Source organism: Microtus pennsylvanicus, chromosome 12 (assembly GCF_037038515.1).
Source record: "Microtus pennsylvanicus isolate mMicPen1 chromosome 12, mMicPen1.hap1, whole genome shotgun sequence".
Lineage (NCBI taxonomy): Eukaryota > Metazoa > Chordata > Mammalia > Rodentia > Cricetidae > Microtus > Microtus pennsylvanicus.
The window spans coordinates 16,178,623-16,201,164 of NC_134590.1; the positions used below are offsets into that span (position 1 = coordinate 16,178,623).

Genomic DNA, 22,542 nt, shown 5'->3' on the forward strand with positions numbered 1-22,542 from the left:
ATATCTTCACAGAGTGTAGAAATATCCCACAACAGAGGTAGGTGTCTTTACAGGGTCAAAAGCCTTACTCAGAAGTTATGAGTTCCTACTGAAGTCTATGTGACTTCTCAACATTCTACTTGGTAGGCTTGGACTGATGTGGGATTCCCCTCTGTAATAAAGAAACTGCTTTGGACCTGTAGCCGGGCAGAACTTAGGTAGGCGAGGAAAAATAAACTGAATGCTGGGAGAAAGAAGGGCGGAGTTAGAGAGAAGTCATGTAGCCCCACCAGAGCAAGACAGAACTTTAGCCTGTAAGCCACAGTCACATGGTGATACACAGATTAATAGAAATGGGCTAAATTAAATGTAAGAGCCAATAAGAAGCTAATGGGCCAAGCAGTGATTTAAATAATATAGTTTCTGTGTGATTATTTTGGGGCTGAGCAGTCGGGAACCAAAAAGCAGCCCTTTAGCAGGACAAGCACCACATGAAGTGACTTCTGCAGGTTCTGGGCTCACGAAAGAAATGGAAACAGCAAAAGGTGCCTGAAAGGCAGATGGGAAAAGGGATGACCCCTGTAATAAGCACAGCGACAGGCAGACTGATAAGCAACGGGAAAGCCAAGTACAATGTGCTCATGCCCTTCACGAAGACACAACTGCCACCCAACTGCTGGAATTTTAGCCACAGTGAAAGTTATTACACAGCTATGCTCATCCGTTTCCAAGGCAACTGATCTCCAAAGGAGCCTCTTCTAGGACTCAGTTGACTTTAGGCCAATCAAGTGAAACCCAACAACCCACAGCTGTGATGTCCTAACTTTGAAAATACCAAGCTCTGGAGAAAGGAATAATGGGATCATCCGGGATTTGCCTGCACTTATTACACACTCCTTGTCTTCAGCCTGATCACTCCAGTATTTCAACTTCATGATATGGTATAGAGCAGAGATCCTCCACCTTCCTAAGGCTGCGACACTTTAATACAGTTTTTTATGCTGTGGTGACCCCCAACCATAAAATTATTTCTGTTGCTACTTTATAACTGTAACTTTGTTACTTTTATAAAATCACAAAGTAAATGTTTGCTATGCAGGATATCTGATATGTGATTGTGTAGAGGTCGTAACCCACAGGTTGAGAACCACTGGTACAGCTAGATGCAGGCCAGAAGTCCAAGGACCTCATCGAAATCCCCACTCCTCCAAAAGAGAAAGCATGACCCCAGGCAAGGCAACAAGCCTGTGGGAAACTGTGACGACATTTCTACAGCAGGGATAACTTTTGCAGAGTTATGGAACAATTAGGGTTTTACGTATGGAAGCCTCTCTGGGTTATTTACACAACAAAAGTAAAATAAAATGTTTTTGCAAGGTATGGTCAAATTCAGCTTAACTGACTCCCTGAACGGGCTTTGAACTTCACACAAAGGTCTCAGAATAACTTTCAGTTCCATCCAAAATAACTCTGATAGAAAAGTCCAAGCCAGAGCAAAGGGGACAGGGCGGTAGAGAGGCACCGCAGTAAGGGCATGAAAGCGCTCTTGCAAACATGCTCGTCAGGTCGATGACGCCCTCCGGGGGCCTCTTCTGATTTCTTTTCAGGAAAAAACATACTTCCTGATGACAGACTTCAAAAATGCAATGAAACAGAAAACATACTGGCACTCCACATTTTCTCTGTTAGACAAGATATATCACCCATTTCTCTTCTTGGTCTGACGACAACAGAATAAACTAAAAAACAAAAACCCTGGTGTAAATCACACGGCAGACATGCTTCTATACTTGGGTGATACATGTGTCATGAATCTGGAAGTCAAATGATCCCTTCACAAGGGTTGCATATCAGGTATTTACATTATGATTCATAACATTAGTAAAATTACAGTTATAAAGCAGCAACAAAATAATTTTATGATCAGGGGTCACCACAACATGAGGAACGGTACTAAAGGGTTGCATCATTGGAAAGCCTGAGACCCACTGATCTATATACCCTAGCAAGGCACCTCATACTTCTCACACTGGCGTGATGCTAGGGGTTGCTGGGTCTACAGAGGGGGTCCCCCCCCCAGAGTCCTTACAGTAACTTCTGACTTAATTTGTTCAATGGGAATAAGCTGGAGGGTTAAGGACTTTCATGGAGCAGGAAAACATGAGTGACTAAGTCAAGATGAACAAATAAAGGTGGACAGACAGGCACTAACAAAAACAACAGACTGACAGGAAAACGATCAGTCCATAGAGAGCTCTACCTAAGCTATTTCATCACATCTATTTTATCTATCCCACTTATATTTTTTTTTCCTAGAGCAAACACAATTACTATCAAAAGAAGACGTATATTAGAACTTCAGTATCTAAGTCTAAAAGATTTCTGGGTTAAACTTGGAGGATGCTATGGAGGGGAAGAAAGGCTCCTTCATACATCCTTGTTAGCATCAGTATTGCTCTACTAGGGTAAAAGTAAAGAACTGGTGGCAACACCCCACCCGCGTTTAGATGTACATAGCGCTCCCCCTAAAGTTCATTCATTCAAGCACAGAATTGTCCAAGAGCCTAAGCCAACCTCTTTCACAATCACTGTAGTGCAGGGGCCCCTAGCCTATGCTCTGAGTCACAAAGACGCTGATTGGCCTCTCAGCAATCCATTCACGAACTGTATAAGGTTGATTCACCCACCTCTGTGAACTTCAGAGCCCTCAAGACCAGAGGAAGCGTTGCCCTCATGATTTTCATGAGCGAAATTAAGATGGTGGACTTTCAGCTAGTGAATTGGTACCTAGAAAATAGTTTGTATTCAATAAACATTGTTATTATCAGCAAGCTATTGTCAGTGAAATTCGGGTCATTCTATACACAGATTCGCTCATCCTTTCTTATAATCCTCCCTTGAATACGGAGAAAAAGAGGACAGATATATCTGTGTGTACAGCTGACATACACAAACTGACTCATGAAATGTAAGCAGTAAACTATCCTGGCCGACCATCAACAGTGACAAGGTTAAGATTTCCTGGAAGTGACAAGTTTTCACTACTCATGGAGCAAATAATCCACCCAAAATGCTCATCCACAATATCCACTGCCAAGTATGAAGGTTGTTGATCTCTGTCGGGAGCCAATACATATCTCCCAAAAATTAAGCAATTCACTTAGCTTGCATCTTACTGGTCAGGACTAAGTCATGTGGCAATCCCTTAGTCATCCACAAATCTGGGGAACCAAGAATTTTTCTTGGCACATTTTTACTATGAACGAATTTGGGATTCTGAAATTAAGGAAGAAGATAAAACGTGGTTGAGAGGCAAACTAGGAAACAGTCCTCCAAAATGGACTTTAATGGTCAGCTTACATCAGCATTATTTCATCTTAAGAAGAGATAGGCACTATGGTAGAAGCCTCTTAGTTTTATCGCCTGCCATGGGTGTCCATTCCTGAATGAAGAGATAGTCAAAACAGCCAGCGCCTCTCCATCCCTGTTCTAACTCAGGACACATTCCTGCTCCCCGAGACTCAGCTCGGGTGATTAGGAGATTGTCTATAAATCCCCCACCAATCATGGCACGATTGTCAAACTGTTATAGATATCTGATTGTGCCATTGTCCCCCATAAGCCATCAGTTTTTAAGACACTGTCACTTTTCAAGCCCCTGACCCTGGGTTACACACGGACAGGAGTGCTCTGTAAATATTTCCAGGATTTGCTCTAAGTGGGTTAGACTGAACTGAATTGAATTGTGTTGTACTGTACTGAAAAGTAGGCTTGGGGATCTGGCCGCCTCTCTTTTTTTCCCTATTATAGTGGCTAACAGGGTGACTGCCCCAGAACCATGAAGGATGATGACAAGCCCACAAGCTTACAGTTCATACAAATAGATCATGTATCAATGAGCTCATGCACTAGCTCGGCTCCCCGGCCAAGAAGGAGACACAAAGCACAGCCTAGCTTGCATTAGCTAGCTTCCTCCTCTCAGGGGAACCATGGAAAAAGGAGTCAAGGTTTTGTTTACCTAACAAAAAAATCTGAGGAAATATTTTTTTCACTTAAGAAAATGTCAAATTAGTGAAAGTGACAAAAATAAATAAAAACCTTCCACATACTCAAAAGAGTTGCGCAATTGCCTGAAAGCAAAATTGTAATTGCCAATGTGCTGGCATTTGGCACAGGGTTCAGGATCTCAAGGAAGCAAGCCACTCTTTTATGAACACTAAACAGAAATGTCACAAACAGCTTTTGATTATACTATGATTGTCACAGTCTATAGGAATGAACTAACATATGGTGTTTTTAAAATAAACTACTAACCACATCCAGTGGTTTCAATTAAAGAATGGTTCACTGCCTACAAAAATTCCCCTAGTGCCAGCTGTCTTCCCAAAAAAGTCCCATTGCCTCACTCTGGCTTTCCACTGTCATCAGGCAGATTGCCAAGTGGTGTGGACGCTCAGGATAGCAGCGCGGCAGTGTGAACCCTGAACACCTTGCTGCTCATCGAAGCCTCCTATACAGAGCGTAAAATTGAATTGTAGGGTTAAATTCAACGACCTGCTAGAGGATTACAGTAGTCTCTTTTTGAACCAGCGCTAGGGACCAAACCCAGAACCTCATGCAGACCAGGCAAGTAACAGCACGGAGTTATGTGTCCATGCTAAAGACCAGGGAAGATCTAGAGGATATTTTCAAAAGCCAGGGTTCTTTATCATATAGTATGCTGCTGGTCCTAACTCAAAAAATTCCAAGTACTAAGAAAAGCATAGCTATAAGGCAGGCCCTAGCTCATAATAGCAGAAAGGTTTTACTGCTGACTTTTAAATCAGCACAAATAAATAATAAAGTGTAAGAATAAAGGAGTTAGTAACAGACTCAATATAATAATTTCATAATCACAGCAAAGACAAACTATTTCTAGAAATCTTTGGGTAAGGCTATTCGAAACTGGGTTGAAGTAACAATGTCTAGGCCTGGTTAGCCTATTGGACTCTGGTTTTTAGGAGGAAGATATGGGGCCCGGGCGCCCAGTGGTCTTGCCCATTTCTTTGGTTTGTTTTGTTATTTAACAGCTTCATAGGAAGTAGTAAAGTCTAATTGAATGGAGAGCTGTCTGCGGTTTACGGCTATCTGTAGGTTCTTAAGGTTGAGTGAGTCAGAAGTGCTGGATCACTGTTACCATCAGAAAAAGTTATCAAACAACTCATGCTCAACCATAAAGACTAAAAAGTGGAATTCTGCTTCACTGGCAAACATGAAGAACACATGAATCCAGAGGTGTTTCAGGATTCTTTTCTTAAATCCGAGAACATAAGAAAATCATTTAAATTCATTCTGAAACCAACATAAACCTTAATCTGCAAGCCAGATACGCACACAGAGTCAATTCTTCTTTTATAATTTTTGAAATTATAACATAATTACAACTTTTCTTCCTTTCTCCTGCATTCACCTCCCTACCCTGCTTCAAATTCAAGGCCTCTTTTTCACTGTTATTTCGTGTATGCATACATAACCTGTTCAGTCTGTATAAAGTTACGTGCCGGTGTGTTTTCAGTGTTGATTGATGGACACCAGACAACCGATTGCTGTGCTCCTCCCTGGGGAGGACCATCTCTCTGGCTCCCAGCTTTACTCAGTTGCTTATACTCCTTTGTGTAGGGTTGAGGCCTCATGAAATTTTCCCCCAACGAACTGGTGTGTCCACTGGTATCATTCTACTTCAGCTCACATGGGACAGTCATGCCGGTAAGATTCTAAGAGTGCAGCTTCTGACATTACTAGGAGACACAATGTCACAACAAGCTCCCTCATCTTCTGACTTGTGCAGTCTTTCTGCCCTCTGTTCCATAATGCTCCCTAAGCCTTAGGGAGTACTTTATCGATGTGTCCATTAGGTCAGTAGAGGCAATTCTTGGAGTTCTCTATGGAAGAACAGCCCTGGAGACACATTCATAGCACACAGCACTTGCTATACGTGACCTCTTTCATGTACAGTTCTCACTCTGCACCATGGAGCATGAACACTAACTAAACAATCTTCCACATGGCTAGGCTTACCAACCAACCCAGAAAGCTCGGTTTCCTTAAAGATATCTTATAGTATTTTGGATACTCACATTGGCCTGCAGATTTTCATATTTTAATATTTTTGTCACAAGAAAAAAAAATATATAAAGGGTAGCATTTTATCTACTTTTTGAGATCATGAAAATATTTGACTTATATGCGAATTAGTTATTGCAAAACAAAGCCATGGAGCTATAATATAAACATATTTTTCCTAGCCTTTTCTCATTTCACCACTATTGAACCTATCCATTTAGATGGCTAATTGGTGATTTCTATTTTAATCACATTTCAACCAGGATTGAGTTGGCAACAACTTTTTAATCTACCAAGATGACTGTTAATATTGACTAAATTGCATGCCACCCTTACTTCCACATTTTATTTTCTTGAATAGACTATATATTTGGTTAATAAGTGATTTAGCCATTCACTCAAAGGATCCACTATTTCAGAATATGTCCAGGATACAGCTGGTGCCTTTAGGGCTCTAACAATACAGCTGAAGAGACAACACCGATTTGAAAAGGTTAAGTCACTAACCAGGACATGATACAGTCCATGTGACAGCTTGTATGATATATGTAGGTACTACCACATGTGTTCAAAAACCTGGAAAACCCTACAAATGGGTACAAATTAACTTAAAGAGGCCTCACTAAGACAGGGTAAGCCTGCAACTTTAGTTAAACTACCAAAAAGAAGGAAAGTATAAGCTCTGACCCACAGTCAATCTAATCTTCAATATCTAGGAACCCTTTGGGGAATGAAGACAATGAGTTTCTATTGTTAAGGGCAGAGACTCAATGGAATGAGTCCTTCTGGTACCTGGCAGGACCTTCTCGAAGGAAGGTTTCTATTTCAAATTGGAGGCCAGTGGCAGAAAACACACTTGACTAAGAAAAGACAGACTGGCCAGAAATTCAGAGCAAGGAGGAAATACAAGAGAAACTGGAGAAACAATGACACACCAAGGGAAGGGAGGAGAAAGAACAGGAAAGAGCCAAAGATGTGACCAGGAACTTGAGGACTCCGTGTTCACAACACCTCCATAAAAGTATAAAGCAAGACTCCTACACGCGAGAATGTTCCTGAAAGAGTTCTAGAGACTGGATAGAGCATGCCCTGGTCTCTCGCCCCCGCTACTTCTGCTTCTACAGGTCATACTCATAAAGCCTTGCATTTAAATCCCTGATAGTAAGCACCCGTGTCCTTCAAAAGTGACTTCCTTCCCTGTGACAAGTTTCCTAAACAGAATGACATTCCAAGAAGATCCTGGCCAGTGTCTGTCACTCTTCAACTGAGTTCCAGTCACATGCACGCACTCCAGCCTCCTGCCTTTCAATCTTTAACCCCAGGACACAGGACACATCCCGACTTCTGCTTAGGTGGCGATGCCTGGGTCAGCCATGTAGACTCTGTTTACCTCCCTAAAGAGATCTCCTATCTTAAGTTCCACACAGCCTTCTGGTTTTCCCCTGTCTCCACTCCAAGTTAGAAACTCCTTTTAGCCCTCCAAATGCCCAGCACCCAGAGTGTACCAGAACCCTCTGAGGCCTTCTGAACTCTTGAGTCACTATAAATAGCAACAGCATCAACTCTCCCACAGCATGGACACACACTACTCATTACATCTCATCTCGTGGCACAGTGAGCTGGAATTGAAGAGCCAAAGGCAACAGAAAATGAAGAACTGCCATTCGGAGGGCCCATCCAGGTGACTGAGAGAAGCACATTTCACAAACTCTGGGCTGCCTAAAATATTCAAAAGGACAGAGTACTGTGATTTGGCCATCTTACATCCACTACTACCACCAGAATAAAAGATCTTTGCGCCGCAGGAGGATTATATGGTTGCACAAATGAACTCGGTAGCATATGTCAAACCTTTTCCTTTTCCCGCTGCCTCAAATCCCTAGACATTTTCATTTCACTGAGAAACTGGAAGAGGGGGGGCATTCTTTTTATGGAAGGGAGCAAACCCATTTGTCTGCAGAGTATAGAACAGCCCAACTATTGACTACATGTGAGGAGAGTATGGTAAGCAGGCACTAGCCGCGGGCAGTTTTCCAGACACCCGAGCAGCTCAGTAGCTGCCTGTTCCACCCCTGGAAATCCTCAGCTCCTTGGTCTTTCCACCTGCCAGCCAACATCTAGACTGACACCCACTGGCGAGTTCAGAGGGTCTACAGAGAGCCAGGTGCCCCACCGACGGTAAAAGTGCAGGAACCCTGGCGACTGGTAAAAGGAAAGGCTGAAAGGGCTTAAAGAACAAACAGAAATTTCTAACTATCGAGAACTGATCTCCACCAAGTCCAGCCCGATGCTTCTGTGATGGTCTGCATGCAGATGAGGGGAAATAAGATTGCAGAAGGTAGGCAGAATGGCTCCAAGCAATTTTTGATAGGCCCGGGTCCACAGATGGCCCTGCTGAGAAAGCTGCTTGCCACCAAGCCTGACGACCTGAGATCAATCCTCCGAACACACAAAGTAGAAGGAAAGCAATGGCTCTTGGAGGTTGTCTTCTGACATCCCTACCATATCACACCACAAGTGGAAGAGTATGAGCAGTAATGTGTGCATGCAGGTGCACACGTGTTCACACACACACACACACACACACACACTCACACACACTTTTCTGAATGTTGTCAGCCAGATGGAGAGCTCATGTGATGTCACCATAATCCCTGACAAATGAGGAAAGGGGAGTGCAAGGCAAAACAGGCTCTGATTTTAGGTATGAGGCGGGTTTCTAGCTCAAGTCATCTGAGTGGAATACACGGCCATAAGTGCTCTAGACAGCAGTCCTTCCAGAAAGCTCTACCACAGGGCCTCCTTCATAATAGATAAAGTTTTAAGTTTTCAGTCATTTGTCTATACACAACGCTTCTGTGCTCAGACCTAAAGATAAGATGCCCCTCCTACTTCTAGAAAATGGGAAGGAGGATGAAAGGGGCAGCCTGATCGTTCTGTGCCTGTGCTCCGCAGGCGGCAGTGGGGCTACGTCCCCTCACACACAACAGGCTCGCTTCTCTCCTCTAGACCAACTCGAATGCTATTGGAATACAGATAATTGAAGAAATTATACTTTATAATATCAAAGTCAATAATCATGCCTAAAGCCATTACCCTCCTCCACCTCCCTCCCCGCCCCCCAAAAAAATATGTATCCAAGAGAGTGCGAGGCAAGGGGAGTGCTGGAAAGGGGAAGTCACACGGCAAAAAAAAAAAACACACAAATATCCTTGGCTCTGGTAAAAAGCTGCTCTGTTCATTTACCCGGATGTCCCAAACAAAAGCCACTGCCCATTTCTCTGTTTCAGTTTCCTGGATCTAGCTGGATCACAGACTGACATCCATTGTCCCTGGCTCACAGAACAATGTCCAGTAGCAAAAACCCATCCATTCAGGGACCCATCCAAAAAGTTAGGAAAGAATACAAGACTGCCCTTCCGCACACACTGACCCAGCACTGTGCAGCCATCATGGGCAGACTTGCAGGCGGGAGGCAGTCGGTACCTCTGCGCTGATACAGGCTCCAGCTGATCCAGAAACACACTACACAGCGTGTGGACACACTGAGCAGAATGCTCTGTTTGTATCTGTGTCTCCTAACATTTGACACTGCTTCACAGAATCCACAGTCCCAAAGGGGCCAGCAGTGCCCCTAACCATCTTCCAGGACACTAGCAAGACATGAAGTGCAGAGGCCAAAGCCATTCGTACTGGGGAGGCGAGCTCTGCTTCTAGATCCTAGCAGCCAGGACCATATTTCCTTGCATTTTGGGCATGCCTCAGAGGATGGCAGCTGCTCACTTAGGGGGAAAAGTGCATGGTGGAGGAGGGAAAAGGATTATTTTTAAGAAAGAGCACAATCTAACTTTTCTCTCCACCACCCACTCCACGCCACCTCCTCATTCCCTTGTCTCTCCTCCTGCCTGTTCTTCCACCTCACTTTTCTCCCCAGCCTTGCTCTCCCTGTTGCTCAGTGAGGCACAATCACACACACAGGGTTTTTCCCCCTGTATCCCTAGCGGGGATACCAGTCCTGACACCACACTGAGAACAGGAGCCATGTAAAGACACAGGGCTGCTGAGCTTAAGAGGGATTTGAAGCTGGCTAGCTTCATCCTTACAGCTCCAAACGTGTAAGGATCAAACACATACCAACTTTTTAGGAACCCGATCTTGATGCCCGAAGTGATGGAAAAGAGAAAACGTATCTCTATTCTAAGCTAAATGAACCTGTTAATTATGTCATCTTCCCAATGTGTCTAAATGCTGGGAAATCTTTGGCTGATTCCCTTTCAAACTAATGCTGAATATTCTGTTCTGGGCTCCTTGACAGTGGCTTCTAAGCAGAGTGGCCTGACCTCTGTGTCCAGTGATGAGCATCTGGGAAGTACAGATGATGGATGAGCATCTGAAAGTACAGATGATGAATACGTGTACCCTGTGCATCAGTTTCTTCCCATCACCTACAACCAAAAGGCACGACTACACACTTGGGAGTCATCTTCCCAGAACAAAACACCGTTCTGGAAATAGCTGAAATAATGAGGTGTTTTCCGAAGTAGAACAATCGAAAGTCAGGGTGAGTGAGATTTTGCCGGGTGGCGGAGGGAGTTTAGACAGAGAGATGATGTGTTAGGATAGGATGCAAGAAAATCACCTTGATTTTCACTTAGAATGTGGGAGAGACTTAGAACTCTAAAAGCAATGCTTGTGTTCTTCCGCATTAGTAACCAGTCATTCAAATATTCTTCAGTGAGCATGTACTAAATATTCTCTGGATCGGGCACAGTTCTAGGGAGTCATAGTAAATGAACAAGACACACTGCACCCTTGCCTGCAGTCATGAAACTTACACTCTAGCATTCACGCCATACAAAACTGTATGCTGAAGAAACTTGGCAGCTGTGTCATGAAGGAAACAGAGGGGGACAGAGGAACCCTAACACTGAGGAAGCAGCATTAGAGGAGCCAGAACGGCCTGTCTGAAGAAGCAGCATCTTAAGAATGGAAGATGAAGAAAGGGAAGAGCCAATGGAGATAAGAATGGTACGGCCATCCCAGGAAGCTGGGATTGCATGTGCAAAGGCTCGGGAGAAGGAAACAGCTCGGAAGCAAGGGTCCATAACAGCAGCATGATTACAGTGATGGCACACGCAGGACGGGAAGGATGCTGGGTGCCAGGATGCACAGCACGGAGGATGCTCTAAGGTCAACAGGCAGCCATCAGCACAGGAGGGACATGGCCCAGCTCATGACCACCATGACCAATGCTGCCTCGAGTGGGAAAAGACTTCAAAAGCAAAGCAAGACATGACAGCAGCCTGGGCCAAAGCAGAGCAGCCAAGCTGAAAAACGGACCAAGTCAGACAGAGTTTAGATGTACGGCCAACAGAAAGTGCTGCAGGACTGCCCATGGAAGTGAAAGCAGAGAAGGACTCGGAGATGCCTCTCATCTAGCTACTATTTATCTGTGAATTGTTTGAGGGGTTTTTTTTCCCTCAAGATACAATTACTGAGTGATTCCCAGGCAGCACGCTTAGCACTTCATCTTCAGGACATGACAGGTTGTATAGATGCAAGGAGCTCAGAAGGCCTAGATACAAAACATGGCTGCCCATGAGAGACAACAACAGAACGAGAGGCAGGCTTTCCATGCATTTTCTCATAAAGATGTTGGCACACTGGTGCCAGTCTTTCTGTATTTGGATGCTCTCATGCTGAAGCAGAGAAACTGACGACAATTTCTAAGAGGACCTAGAGGACCACTGCACCAGATCAGATGACTAAAGCTAAAAACTCTAATGGCTAAAATGAGGAAAAGAGGTTTTAAAAATCCTCCAACCGGGCTAGTATTCATTTGGTACTCATCTGACATGCATGGAGCCCTCAGATCAGCCTACAGCATCGTATGAACCAGGGCAGGCCTATAATCCCGGCTCAGGATATAGAGACACAAGGATCAGAAGTTCAAAGTCATCTTGGCTAAACAGCAAGCTGAAAACCAACACTCATCAAACAGTTGGTCCATAGCATGCTTACACATTTCCCGACAGTGCGCCCAGGAGGGTTCATGCTATGTTCAAACCGCTCCCCAAATGCCACAGAGAGCAACAACATTCCGTGACTAACACACATTCGACTGAGCCTCTTTCTGAGCTGCCCATTCCTAATTACCTGGGTGTTACTAGCACCGTTGGCACAGCCTTTCCAAAAGCGCTGGCACATCATTATCACCTCTAAATTCCTGGGCACTTTTGTTTCGGTAAGGGCATCTCTTCCTTTCTAATATAGACAGGGTGACACACTCTTGTTATTAACTAAAGAGTAAGAGATGCCCTCAAAAGAGGGAGAAAAGAGAAGGGGAGGGGAAGGAGAGAGGAAGGGAGAAGGAAGAGGGCCAAAGGAGGTGAGGAGAAAGAAAAAAATGGAGAAGAGAGAAGGGGAAGAGAGGGAATCTCACACACGTACACAGCAGAGGCCCTCTTTGATATTGGCTGATGCCATGCCAAAACAGACAGTAAACAATGAGAAATCAGAGTAACCTATTTGGAGTGGAATATTATCTTTTTTCTTCAAGATGCTAGTCATAACCCTCTTTATATGCATTTCAAGGATATCATTTTAGGAGATATATCAAGGAGAATGCTTTTAGAACAAGTTCCCCTGGCATTCCCGTGACGAGAGCGCTGCTTCAGTCTCCTGTCCTCTAGCCCCGCCTACAGCTCACACCCGCCCTACTCCCTTTTCAGACTAGAAGGCCATTTCCAAAGTCTCCAACACTTCACATTAATTCAGGGTCCCATCTGGGTTGCTCCTCTTCCGGCTTCCTAAGCCACCTGCTTCGTTCCAGTGCTGAGCCTATGAGAGATCCACATCGCTACGCTTCACACCCTCTTTAATTTAATGCTGCGAATTCACTTTTCAACACCCCTGAGCTGTTCATTCTAATTTGGCCTGTCATCGCCTGCAGTGACTGAACTTGATCTTTATCTGTGCCACCCATAATGCATTTTATGGCAGGGTCTGGGCTTCTGCGAGAGATGAAGAGCTCTGCCAGCAGGAAAGCTGTCGCTAAGTCCGTCTTCTCCAGGAATCTTCCACAACTGGCATGTGTTCGCGCCGTTCGGATCCACTCCCATTCCAGACATAAGGCTCCCCATATATCAAACAGTCGCCACACTCAACAAACACAGAGCAGCATAAACGCAGGCCGAAACCCGTGGTCTCCTTGTCCCCTGAGTCCAAGGGTGTCCTTTGATCTCCTGCCATTCTGTCTTAGTTGCTTTATACAATGTAAGAAATCCACGATGGCCGACCTTTCGAGAGCTGTGTCACTCAGCAGTCCTCTCTGCACTGTGCAATGCCCCTCTGACATGCGTTTTTCAAAACACTGACCTGGCCCACAATCTGGATGGATGTCACCTGTGACTGTGACATCTGCACGGTGAACATACACACACATATGCCCTCATCTTAACCTACTGTCTTGGCAGAACTGATTTCCAAGCAGAACCAACCTCAAGAGCGTCTAACTGTTGATTGCTACGGTTAAACACTGTATCATCTGTGAAACTCTGCCCTGCCTCGCGTCTCGGGATGTACAAGTGCCGTCTGTGCCTACACTCTGCTCCCATCTTTCCACCATCAACTCAGAATCTTCCACATGAGCTCTGAGATATCAGCTTGTCAGGACAAGGAGCATGTCTACAGGCGTTACCCACGAGACAGACCGCCCCGGATTCCTGACCCCCTCTACATTGGCCACGAGAGTCTGGAAGGCGTCTTCCCGAGGATGCGTGCGGCGCACAGGATACTGGATACTCACTGAGCGGCTTGAGGATGCTGCTGCTGGACTCATCGGCGTTTTCCACGTCCGATTTGTCTGAGTAGTTCTCAGAGACTCTTTCCTTTTCCTTCTTTTCCTTGTGCCCTGCCTTTCTCTTGTGACGTCTCCTTCTCCGGTAGCTCTTGGGCACATGGACCCCAATGTAGATGGTGTGGTGGCCTAAGGAAAGTAGACAAGCCGACAGTCATTTCAAGTCACGATATCTCCATACATAAATCACACAACAACCACAGGCCAGATAAGCCTACGAGCCTGGCATTATCATTCAGTATTTGGCTCACTCAAACAACTAAATTCTTGAGACATAGAATTCCTTTTCAAATTTTACTTGGCTATGGTATAATTCCACCCATTGGCTGGCACTTGGTTGTGTCCCCACGGGCTTCAGCCATAGGTTAAGAAAAGTCAATAAATACCAAACTAGAAACCAAGAGTTCTTCATTGTGCTCACACATCTGTCATCTGGTCTATACATCACCTTCAATGCACTCCTTCTGTTCATTTGGTTTTGGTTTTGGTTTATTGAGACAGGGTCTCCTGCAGCCTTGGCTGACCTTAACTCGATAAGGAACAGAGGATGACTTTGAACTTCTGGACCTACTGCCTCCATCTCCCAAGTTCTGGGATTCCAGGTATGCAGCATCATGCCCAGATTATCCTCTGCTAGAATCCAGGGCTGCACATACTCTAGGCAAACACCAATGAGCTAAATAAATTACCAGCCCTTTAACTCTTGGAGCCTCGGCCTCATCTTTTTATACCATGAGGGGCTTACATTGGGCAACCCCTAGAGGTCTGCCCTGCTCTAGTTTTTCATGACCTGTGATTATAGTGGCTAGAATGAAGGGAAAGGAGCTTCATTCTTTCTGAGCTGCAAGACTAAAGATCAAAAGTTCAAAAAGTCATTCTGCTGGGGATAAGGTTTTACACTGTAACTTTCTTTTATCCAATCGACAAACCAAGAAGAATAAGGCCTACTTAGAGAGGAGATTTTAGAAGCACTCGAATGTTCACACTAGGAAACGCTGAAACGAATGTCAGCCACCGTGCCATTCTCATTTTTCTTTTTCCGTTTCCAGAAGTTTCTAAAAACTGGTTGTTGGGATGATAAAAATAAGATTGATCCCAGCAAAAAACTGCCTTGAAGAGAAGGGCATGAGAAAAACAGCTCTAGCGGCTTGCAGGCCTCCGAAGGGAAGGCACTTCAGACTGACAAGCAGTATCATTTTACAGAATCAGAAAAGATGGAAAAGGAACTCAAAGTCCCACATCTCTTTTTTTTTTAATTGAAAACTTTTCCTTTCACTTCATATACAGGGTAAGAGCTGAATGTGGGAATCATCATTTCGGATGTAATCTGAACACCCTTTTATTGCAAATTAGATTAGGTTATCTCATCTAAGTGTTTCATTTCCCATTTCTAGAATTATTCTTTGATGGTACTTTACAGTTCCCAGAGATAATATCACATACCACCATGTAACTCAGCCTCCTGAGTATCAATTGCTCTGAACCACTTTCCCTGGAACTCACCAGGCAACCCTAAAAACACCATAATTCATGAGATTTCCCTTAAATTGACAGCTTAGATGAATCATATGCTGCTTCAAGAAAAAGACTGCAACGATGGAAGAAAGAACTCTCGGGGGTAGTAAGTCATAGAAAACTCCCCATGCCTGGAAAAGAAGCTGGAGCATCTGCACCCAAAGCAGAGCCTCCATCCCGCCATTAACACACAAAGACCACAGCTTGCTACTACAAAACACAGCGAACAGTCTCCCCACAGAACGTGTGCCAATGAGAAATCTATCATATCTAACCATTCGCAAATAAATTGTTCTCATGGGAAAGCCATATTATACTAGGAAACAGGAAATGTCTCAGAAACAATGTGAACCAAGAAACAGTGTCAATTGTTTCCTGTGCTCCCCTTACTAAGGGAGTCCTTGGGGGTTTATCTCAAGTCTCAGCAATACAAGTCAGCAGAGCCTTACGGAAATGCCTCGCACCACACACACACACACACACACACAGGTACGGGCACACACACGCACATACAGGCATATGTACACATACACACACACACACACAAAGTGATTCAAAATTCTAAAATGTTATGATAAATGTTTTCTGCACATTATTAAATAATAGTCATAAGAAAATGGTAATTAATGTATGTTAGCCATGCCGGTGTGATGCAGTAAGATTTACTATATGAACTCAAGCCTGCCTAGCACATTTGATGGAGTAATTCAGACAACTATATGGGCTGACGGGATTTAAAGGGAAGATTTCTGGCTACAAAAGACTGTTTTCTGAAGCGCGGTTAATAAAAACTCAGAGACAAGATATCGGTGTTTAAGCTGAAGACCAGAAAAGCAAAGCAGCCACTGGCTCTTACCTCGACCTCAGCCCGAAAATGGCGATCCTGCCTCCAGGAAACCTCAGAATGAGGCTGAGCCTAGAGCTGTCTCCTCCCGTTTTATAATCCTCTCTAGTCCTGGGATTAAGGGCAGGCACCACTACCATGGGGTTTCTATGGCAAGCTAGTGTGGCTACTGGGGTTAAAGGTGTGTGTCATTGCTGCCTTGTCTGTAAGGCTGGCCATTGTGACTGTCTTGCTTTTCTGATCTCCAGTCAAGCTTTATTTATTAAAATACAAATGAATGCCACTAGAGTTTTCAAACTAATGAATAAGTTACAGTGATTCAAACAGACAGCCTTCAAGCTCTGCAGAGAGATGTGCCTGAGTTTCAGAACCTAGTTAGAGTTGTCACAACCATAGACATGGTACCCTTCTTCTCGTTTGGTGTCTGCAGCACTACCCCTGTGGTAGCTTGCCTGCATCCCTCGGTCTCCTCACTGCAAACCTTCCCTGCTCTGGTCATAGGTAAGGAAGCCTTCAGATATGACGCTGCCCTTCAGAGTCTACAGCACTCCTCTGGCCAAGAGGAAATGGGGCTTCCTTTAGTGGCATCACAAACATCGGGCGTTTTTATCAGTTTATTAAGATGTTATTCGTAAAAATTCACTCTTTTTTAAGATTATAATTCGATGATTTTCTGTAGCGTTGCATCATCCAATTTTAGAACCTTCCTACCGATCCACGGAGCTCTCTCGGGGCCATCTGCAGCCACACTCGGTTCCCGCTACCAGCTCATACACCCACTCTTACACATTCTGCATACTCTTGGAAATATCATCTAGGAGCCATGATCCTCCAGAACTCACATGGCTATCAACGTTGTGAGGATCCTACCAACACAGTAAGATAGGATATTCCCAGTCAGGAAGATGCTGCCTCCCAAGAAATGCCCAAGGAATCAAGTCCCTGAGCCGACCACAGCATCAGCATCCTCATCCTCTTCTTCTTCCCGCACCTTATTGGAACCTAAATCTCCCCCATTGGCCTTATATTTTCATAAAGAAATGTGAGTCTGGGTAAGGTAGATCATTGGGAGCTTAGAGACAGCGCTTGTTACCTCATTAATTAATTATAGTCTCTTCCCTACTTCAACTTCGTTGCCCACAAAAGGGGGCAAGCAAGATAGGAATGTGTTGGAGGGCTGGTAAGATGGGCATGCTTTTACACAGGGAAGACCAAATATTAATACACTATAATGTCAAGCAACCAAAGCCCCAAAAGCAACATGAGCTGAGACAGAAATGTTCACACTGCCCCCACAAAACTCCTGTGGGCAAGATGAACAGAATCTACACTACCGCTGGAAAGACTCTATTGTTGGAGGGAACATCGCAGGTGGATATCAGTGTTTATGTTCAATGAAGTAGCTTTATCTGTCTCAGAGCTATGTCATGACGACTGATGGAAGCTAGCGAGGAAGCTACATGGGGGGGGGGGGAGGGCGTAGCTATTGTTCTACAGGTAAAAAGAAAAGGAGGAACTTGTCAGAGAAGCCTTCCCAACCCAAGAGTCTACAAAACAGTGCATGCTAGGCTTAAAAAACTTCTCTGCCACCAATTCCATAAAAATTGCTTCAAAGTATAATGGGGAAATAAAGAATAAAACTTTCAATTTTTTCATTTTTAATTTAAAGTTTTAATTCAGAAAGAATGGTATAAATGTCTAATATATTAAAATCCAGCAATCATTTATTATTCTAGTCAGACCAATAAAATGAAAATACTGAAGCCTACATATGACAGTGTTCATTTAGATGTATCGTCACAGGGCATCGTGTCTTCAACCTGGCAGGGACCTCAGCATCGTGTGTTCAAATAAATACTGTACATGCCTCTCTCTGACAGATGGTGGGAGTCCCCAACACATCCCAAGTGTCTCAGGAATACTTCACAATCCACACTACAGCCAGGACTTCTGGAAAGAAAACACAGCTCTGCTGGCTACCTCTGAATGTCAACATCATCACTACGAACGAGTCTTGCTTCTTCCCGTCTTTACCTGTTCTGCCCTAATTACAACCAGGAAGCTCTGTGAAGCAGCCACTCCTCCATCTCCCCATTTCTGCCAAGCCGCTGGGCTAACTGTACACTTCTGATCATTGCTACAACGTTTCCAGGGCAGACAGTCAACCCTTACACTTAGCAACTCTGTAGCCATTCAAGTGAATGTGGCTTTCTTTCCCAGATACTACTTCCCTAGGATGATTCAGAAGTTGGAAGAATCAAACAATCTCTCAAGCCAGAAATTAAAAATTCACCAGCCAAATTAAAGCGTCTATGGATGACAGCTAGCAACCTATATCTCCGCATGCAGGATGGGACGATTTTCGTTCCTGCCTGGGAAACACGGTGCACTGTGCATATGCACAGATGCAGCAAACATTCGCCAAAACCTTCTAAGCCTGTTCATCGCTGCCACACGTTTCTCCGGCTCTCCATATGATCCTGCTACAAACCTCACATACGGGTGAAGAAACCAACGTCTGAGGAGTCGGGGATGCTGAAACCAAGAAGCAGATGCCCTCTTCAGAAAATCTCACAAGAGAAAGTTCCTTAGGCATCAATGTCAGCATGACCTGAATGTCAGCTTTGATGAGATTTTGTTTAAAATATACCTTCATAGTGTTGAGACAATGCTTGCTGGGTAAGGCATGGCTCCATGTGCCTATAACCGCCCACTAAGGAGTGGCAGGGTCAATGGAAACAGGATGCGGGTGACTGCTAGTCAGTCAGGCTCGCTAAAAACTGGCAAGCTCCAGGTTCAGGGAGAGGCCCTGTCTCAAGGGGATGAGGTAGAAAGAAATAAAGGTAGACAGCAAACATCCCCCTCTGGCCTCAGTGTGTACATTCACTCACTCACACATACACACACACACACACACACATCACATATACACACCAATACTCACACACCACACACACACCACACACACGTACCACATATGCACCACATATGCACACACCAAATACACATATACCACATATACACGCACAACATACACACACACCACATACACACATACCACACATACACATGCACAACATACACACACACCACATACACACAACACCACACAGTCACATACACCACATATACACACCACATACACAAACCACACACACAACACCAGTCACACACACCACATATACACACCACACACACCACATACACACACCACACACACATACCACATACGTACACAGACCACATACAAACACCACACACACACACAATGTACCACATACGCGTACACCCCACATACACACACACCACACACACAAGCACCACATACACACCACACACATACATGCACACACTGCACACCACACAAACATACATACAAAAGTAAAACACACATGTATCCTATAAATCACATAACTAATTAGGTTTCCTTCCTTCCATTGATAGTAAGAAAGACAAGAACCAACAATCAGGTCATTTTGTGGTAAGTACTCCCCCCTTCAGAGGATGCATCTGATACATTGTGGCGAGAACAGTGCTTCAAAGTGTGCATCTGATCCACTGTGGCAAGTACAGCACTTCAGAGTGTGCATTTGATACATTGCGGCAAGTACAGCTCCATTTGATACAATGTCCTCCTCTTCCCATTTCTCAGCTGTTGTTTTCCCTCCACCCTGCACTGTTTTGGAGGAAGGCAGTATATCTGGATTTTAACTTGCGGTTTCAGTACTGTGCGCCAGCTACGGATCACCACAGGACAGATAAAATCCTGCCCAGAAATGTACCTTTTCCGACCTGCAGTCATTCCTCCAGCCTCCCCCACGCATCCCTAATTAAAGATGGAGATGTGCTCCAGCTGTGGTTCCTAGTCTTCAGTGCTGATCTTTCTACAGTTAACCAAATTTCTGTTCTCTCCAACTTGAAGCAAAGATTCCACAACCCAAACACTATACTCGCCTTTCAGAGCTGATCAGCAACACTCCCAAAATATAAATCCTTCTCTTACATAACCTGGTTTATGTCAAGATGCCTAGAACAAATTGATACTATGGCCAAGAGGAATGTAAAGAAGCAAAATGGAGATTTACTACTTTTTAATGTTTAAATCAAATCATAGGAGAGGAGGCAAGGATCCTAAATGAGTGCTCAATTACAAAGACTCTGCAAGGCCTACAAACAGAAAGCCGTGGTTGGCAGAATTTTCTTTAGAGAGTTTAAATCATGATATCATGTCCAGGTACCACAGAGGTGAGTGTTTGGTGCTTTATATAATGAGATAACCAATCCAAAATATTTCATAAATTAGTACAAATAAACTACATGAGTCCAGAATGTCCATAGTTAGCTCTAATAAGATGTAATCAAAGTAACATTTCTAATTTATTGGGGCATAAATACTATCTCATGAAGAGATTATCCTTTTCAGGAGTCATGATATAATTTTGCTGTTACTAGGGGGTAAGCCAGACCTTTATGTTTGAGTGAGAGTCCAGGCTTCAAACACATATGACTTAAGACAAGGGTAATTCCTATTTTTATAATTTGGACAGGGAAAATGTTTTACATGAAAAAGTAATTCAAATTATTAACAGATAATTATATATTACATACATAAATTATTTATAAATAATTGAATACTGGTGAGTAATTTATTTTAATATCAATACTACCAATTACACTGAGAATTGAGCATACAAGAAAATACATGAAAAATGAATTGTTTTTGTTTTTCAAGAGAGAGTGGGTCTGGGGATAGATAGTGGGTCTCTCAATAGATAAAAGCATTTATTGTGCAAACTTGAGAACCAAGGTTTAAAAACCCAGGTAGAAGCCAGCTGTGTAAGGAGAGCATTTATGGTCCCAGCACTCCTGCAGGAAGATAAGAAACAGAGACAGGAGAATTCCCCCAGATGCTCACAGGCAGGCTAGCTGGCCTAAATGACAGGAACAGTAGAGAGCCTGTCTCAGACAAGAAGAAGGCAGCACTACACATGTATTCACAAATACACACACACAGCCAGGCGATGGTGGTGCACGCCTTTAATCCCAGCACTCGGGAGGCAGAGGCAGGCGGATCTCTGTGAGTTCGAGACCAGCCTGGTCTACAGAGCTAGTTCCAGGACAGGCTCCAAAGCCACCGAGAAATCCTGTCTCGAAAAACAAAAAAAAAAAAAAATACACACACACACACACACACAGAGAGAGAGAGAGAGAGAGAGAGAGAGAGAGAGAGAGAGAGAGAGAGAGAGAGAGAGACTCATACAGAAAAGAAGGGAACTATCTTTCCTGCCCTGAACTTTGAACTGCATAGGATTCCCAGGAATCATAAGATCATCTGAGATCCCCTATTTGATAAGAAATCTCAACTTGGCATTGCTGTGCTCACTGAGAGCAGAATCATCAATATCCAATGATGATGATATTGGTATTGATAGTGATGGTGGTGGTGGTGGTGGTGGTGATGATGACAATTTGTGCACAAGAGCAGCTACGAGGAAAATAAAAAGGAAGCAAGCTTAGTTTCTCCATTAGATGTCAATCCCTTAGCTCCAAAAACAAAACAAAACAAACAAACAAAAAAAACCTGTGCATTTGCCTCCAAGGGTCCACATTAGCAAACAGCTATAACTAGTCTTAAATACAGGTGAGGACACACACTCACATCATTTCCATAGCGACCTCCGTTACTAACAGTTGATAGTCGAGGCAGAAGTGAATTAGTAAATATTCTTATTCTTACATGCAGCTCTTTCCTTTTCAGTAGGCATAAATTGCTTTTAAATATCTATGCTAAAAAAAGCAAGAATTTCCTTTTAAAGGTACTTTAGGAGCCTTGCCCTAATGAACCAGCAAAAGTTGAGTTCAGCTCACCCTACAAAAGCTGCAGTTCCTCAAGTGTCTCAAGTGGGAACCGCTGATTTTCCAACATGATATTAATGCTGTCTACAAACTCTTCCTGTCCTTATCCAAATAAAAAGACATGCATCTACACAGAGACCTAGACATCATTTTCATGAGCAATCTTCATGACTGCTCGCTCTACATCGAGCACCCGAAAGTGTGGATATTTCCCCTTCCCTTTCCAAAGTAAAAAATCCATTAATTTTCCCAGTCCCCACCCACCTGGAGCCCTGACAAGCGCATGTGAGCTCCCTCTGTTCTCGGGAGCGTTCACTCCTAGTCTTAACGTGTCCTTTCCTGGCTCTTTAAAACCACTGGACAGAATGCAGTGGGTCAACAGAGGCGA

At 44.0% G+C, this 22,542-nt stretch overlaps 1 protein-coding gene across 6 annotated transcripts in view; it reads right to left on the minus strand.

The window, feature by feature from the left end:
* Positions 1-22,542, minus strand: part of Slc4a4 (solute carrier family 4 member 4) — a 419,959-nt gene that overhangs the window by 254,732 nt on the left and 142,685 nt on the right. For all 6 annotated transcript variants that reach the window (XM_075944451.1, XM_075944453.1, XM_075944452.1 and 3 more), the window contains one exon: positions 13,889-14,068. In XM_075944451.1, coding sequence (XP_075800566.1) covers positions 13,889-14,068 — 180 coding nt within the window. The remainder of the gene's footprint in view (positions 1-13,888; positions 14,069-22,542) is intronic.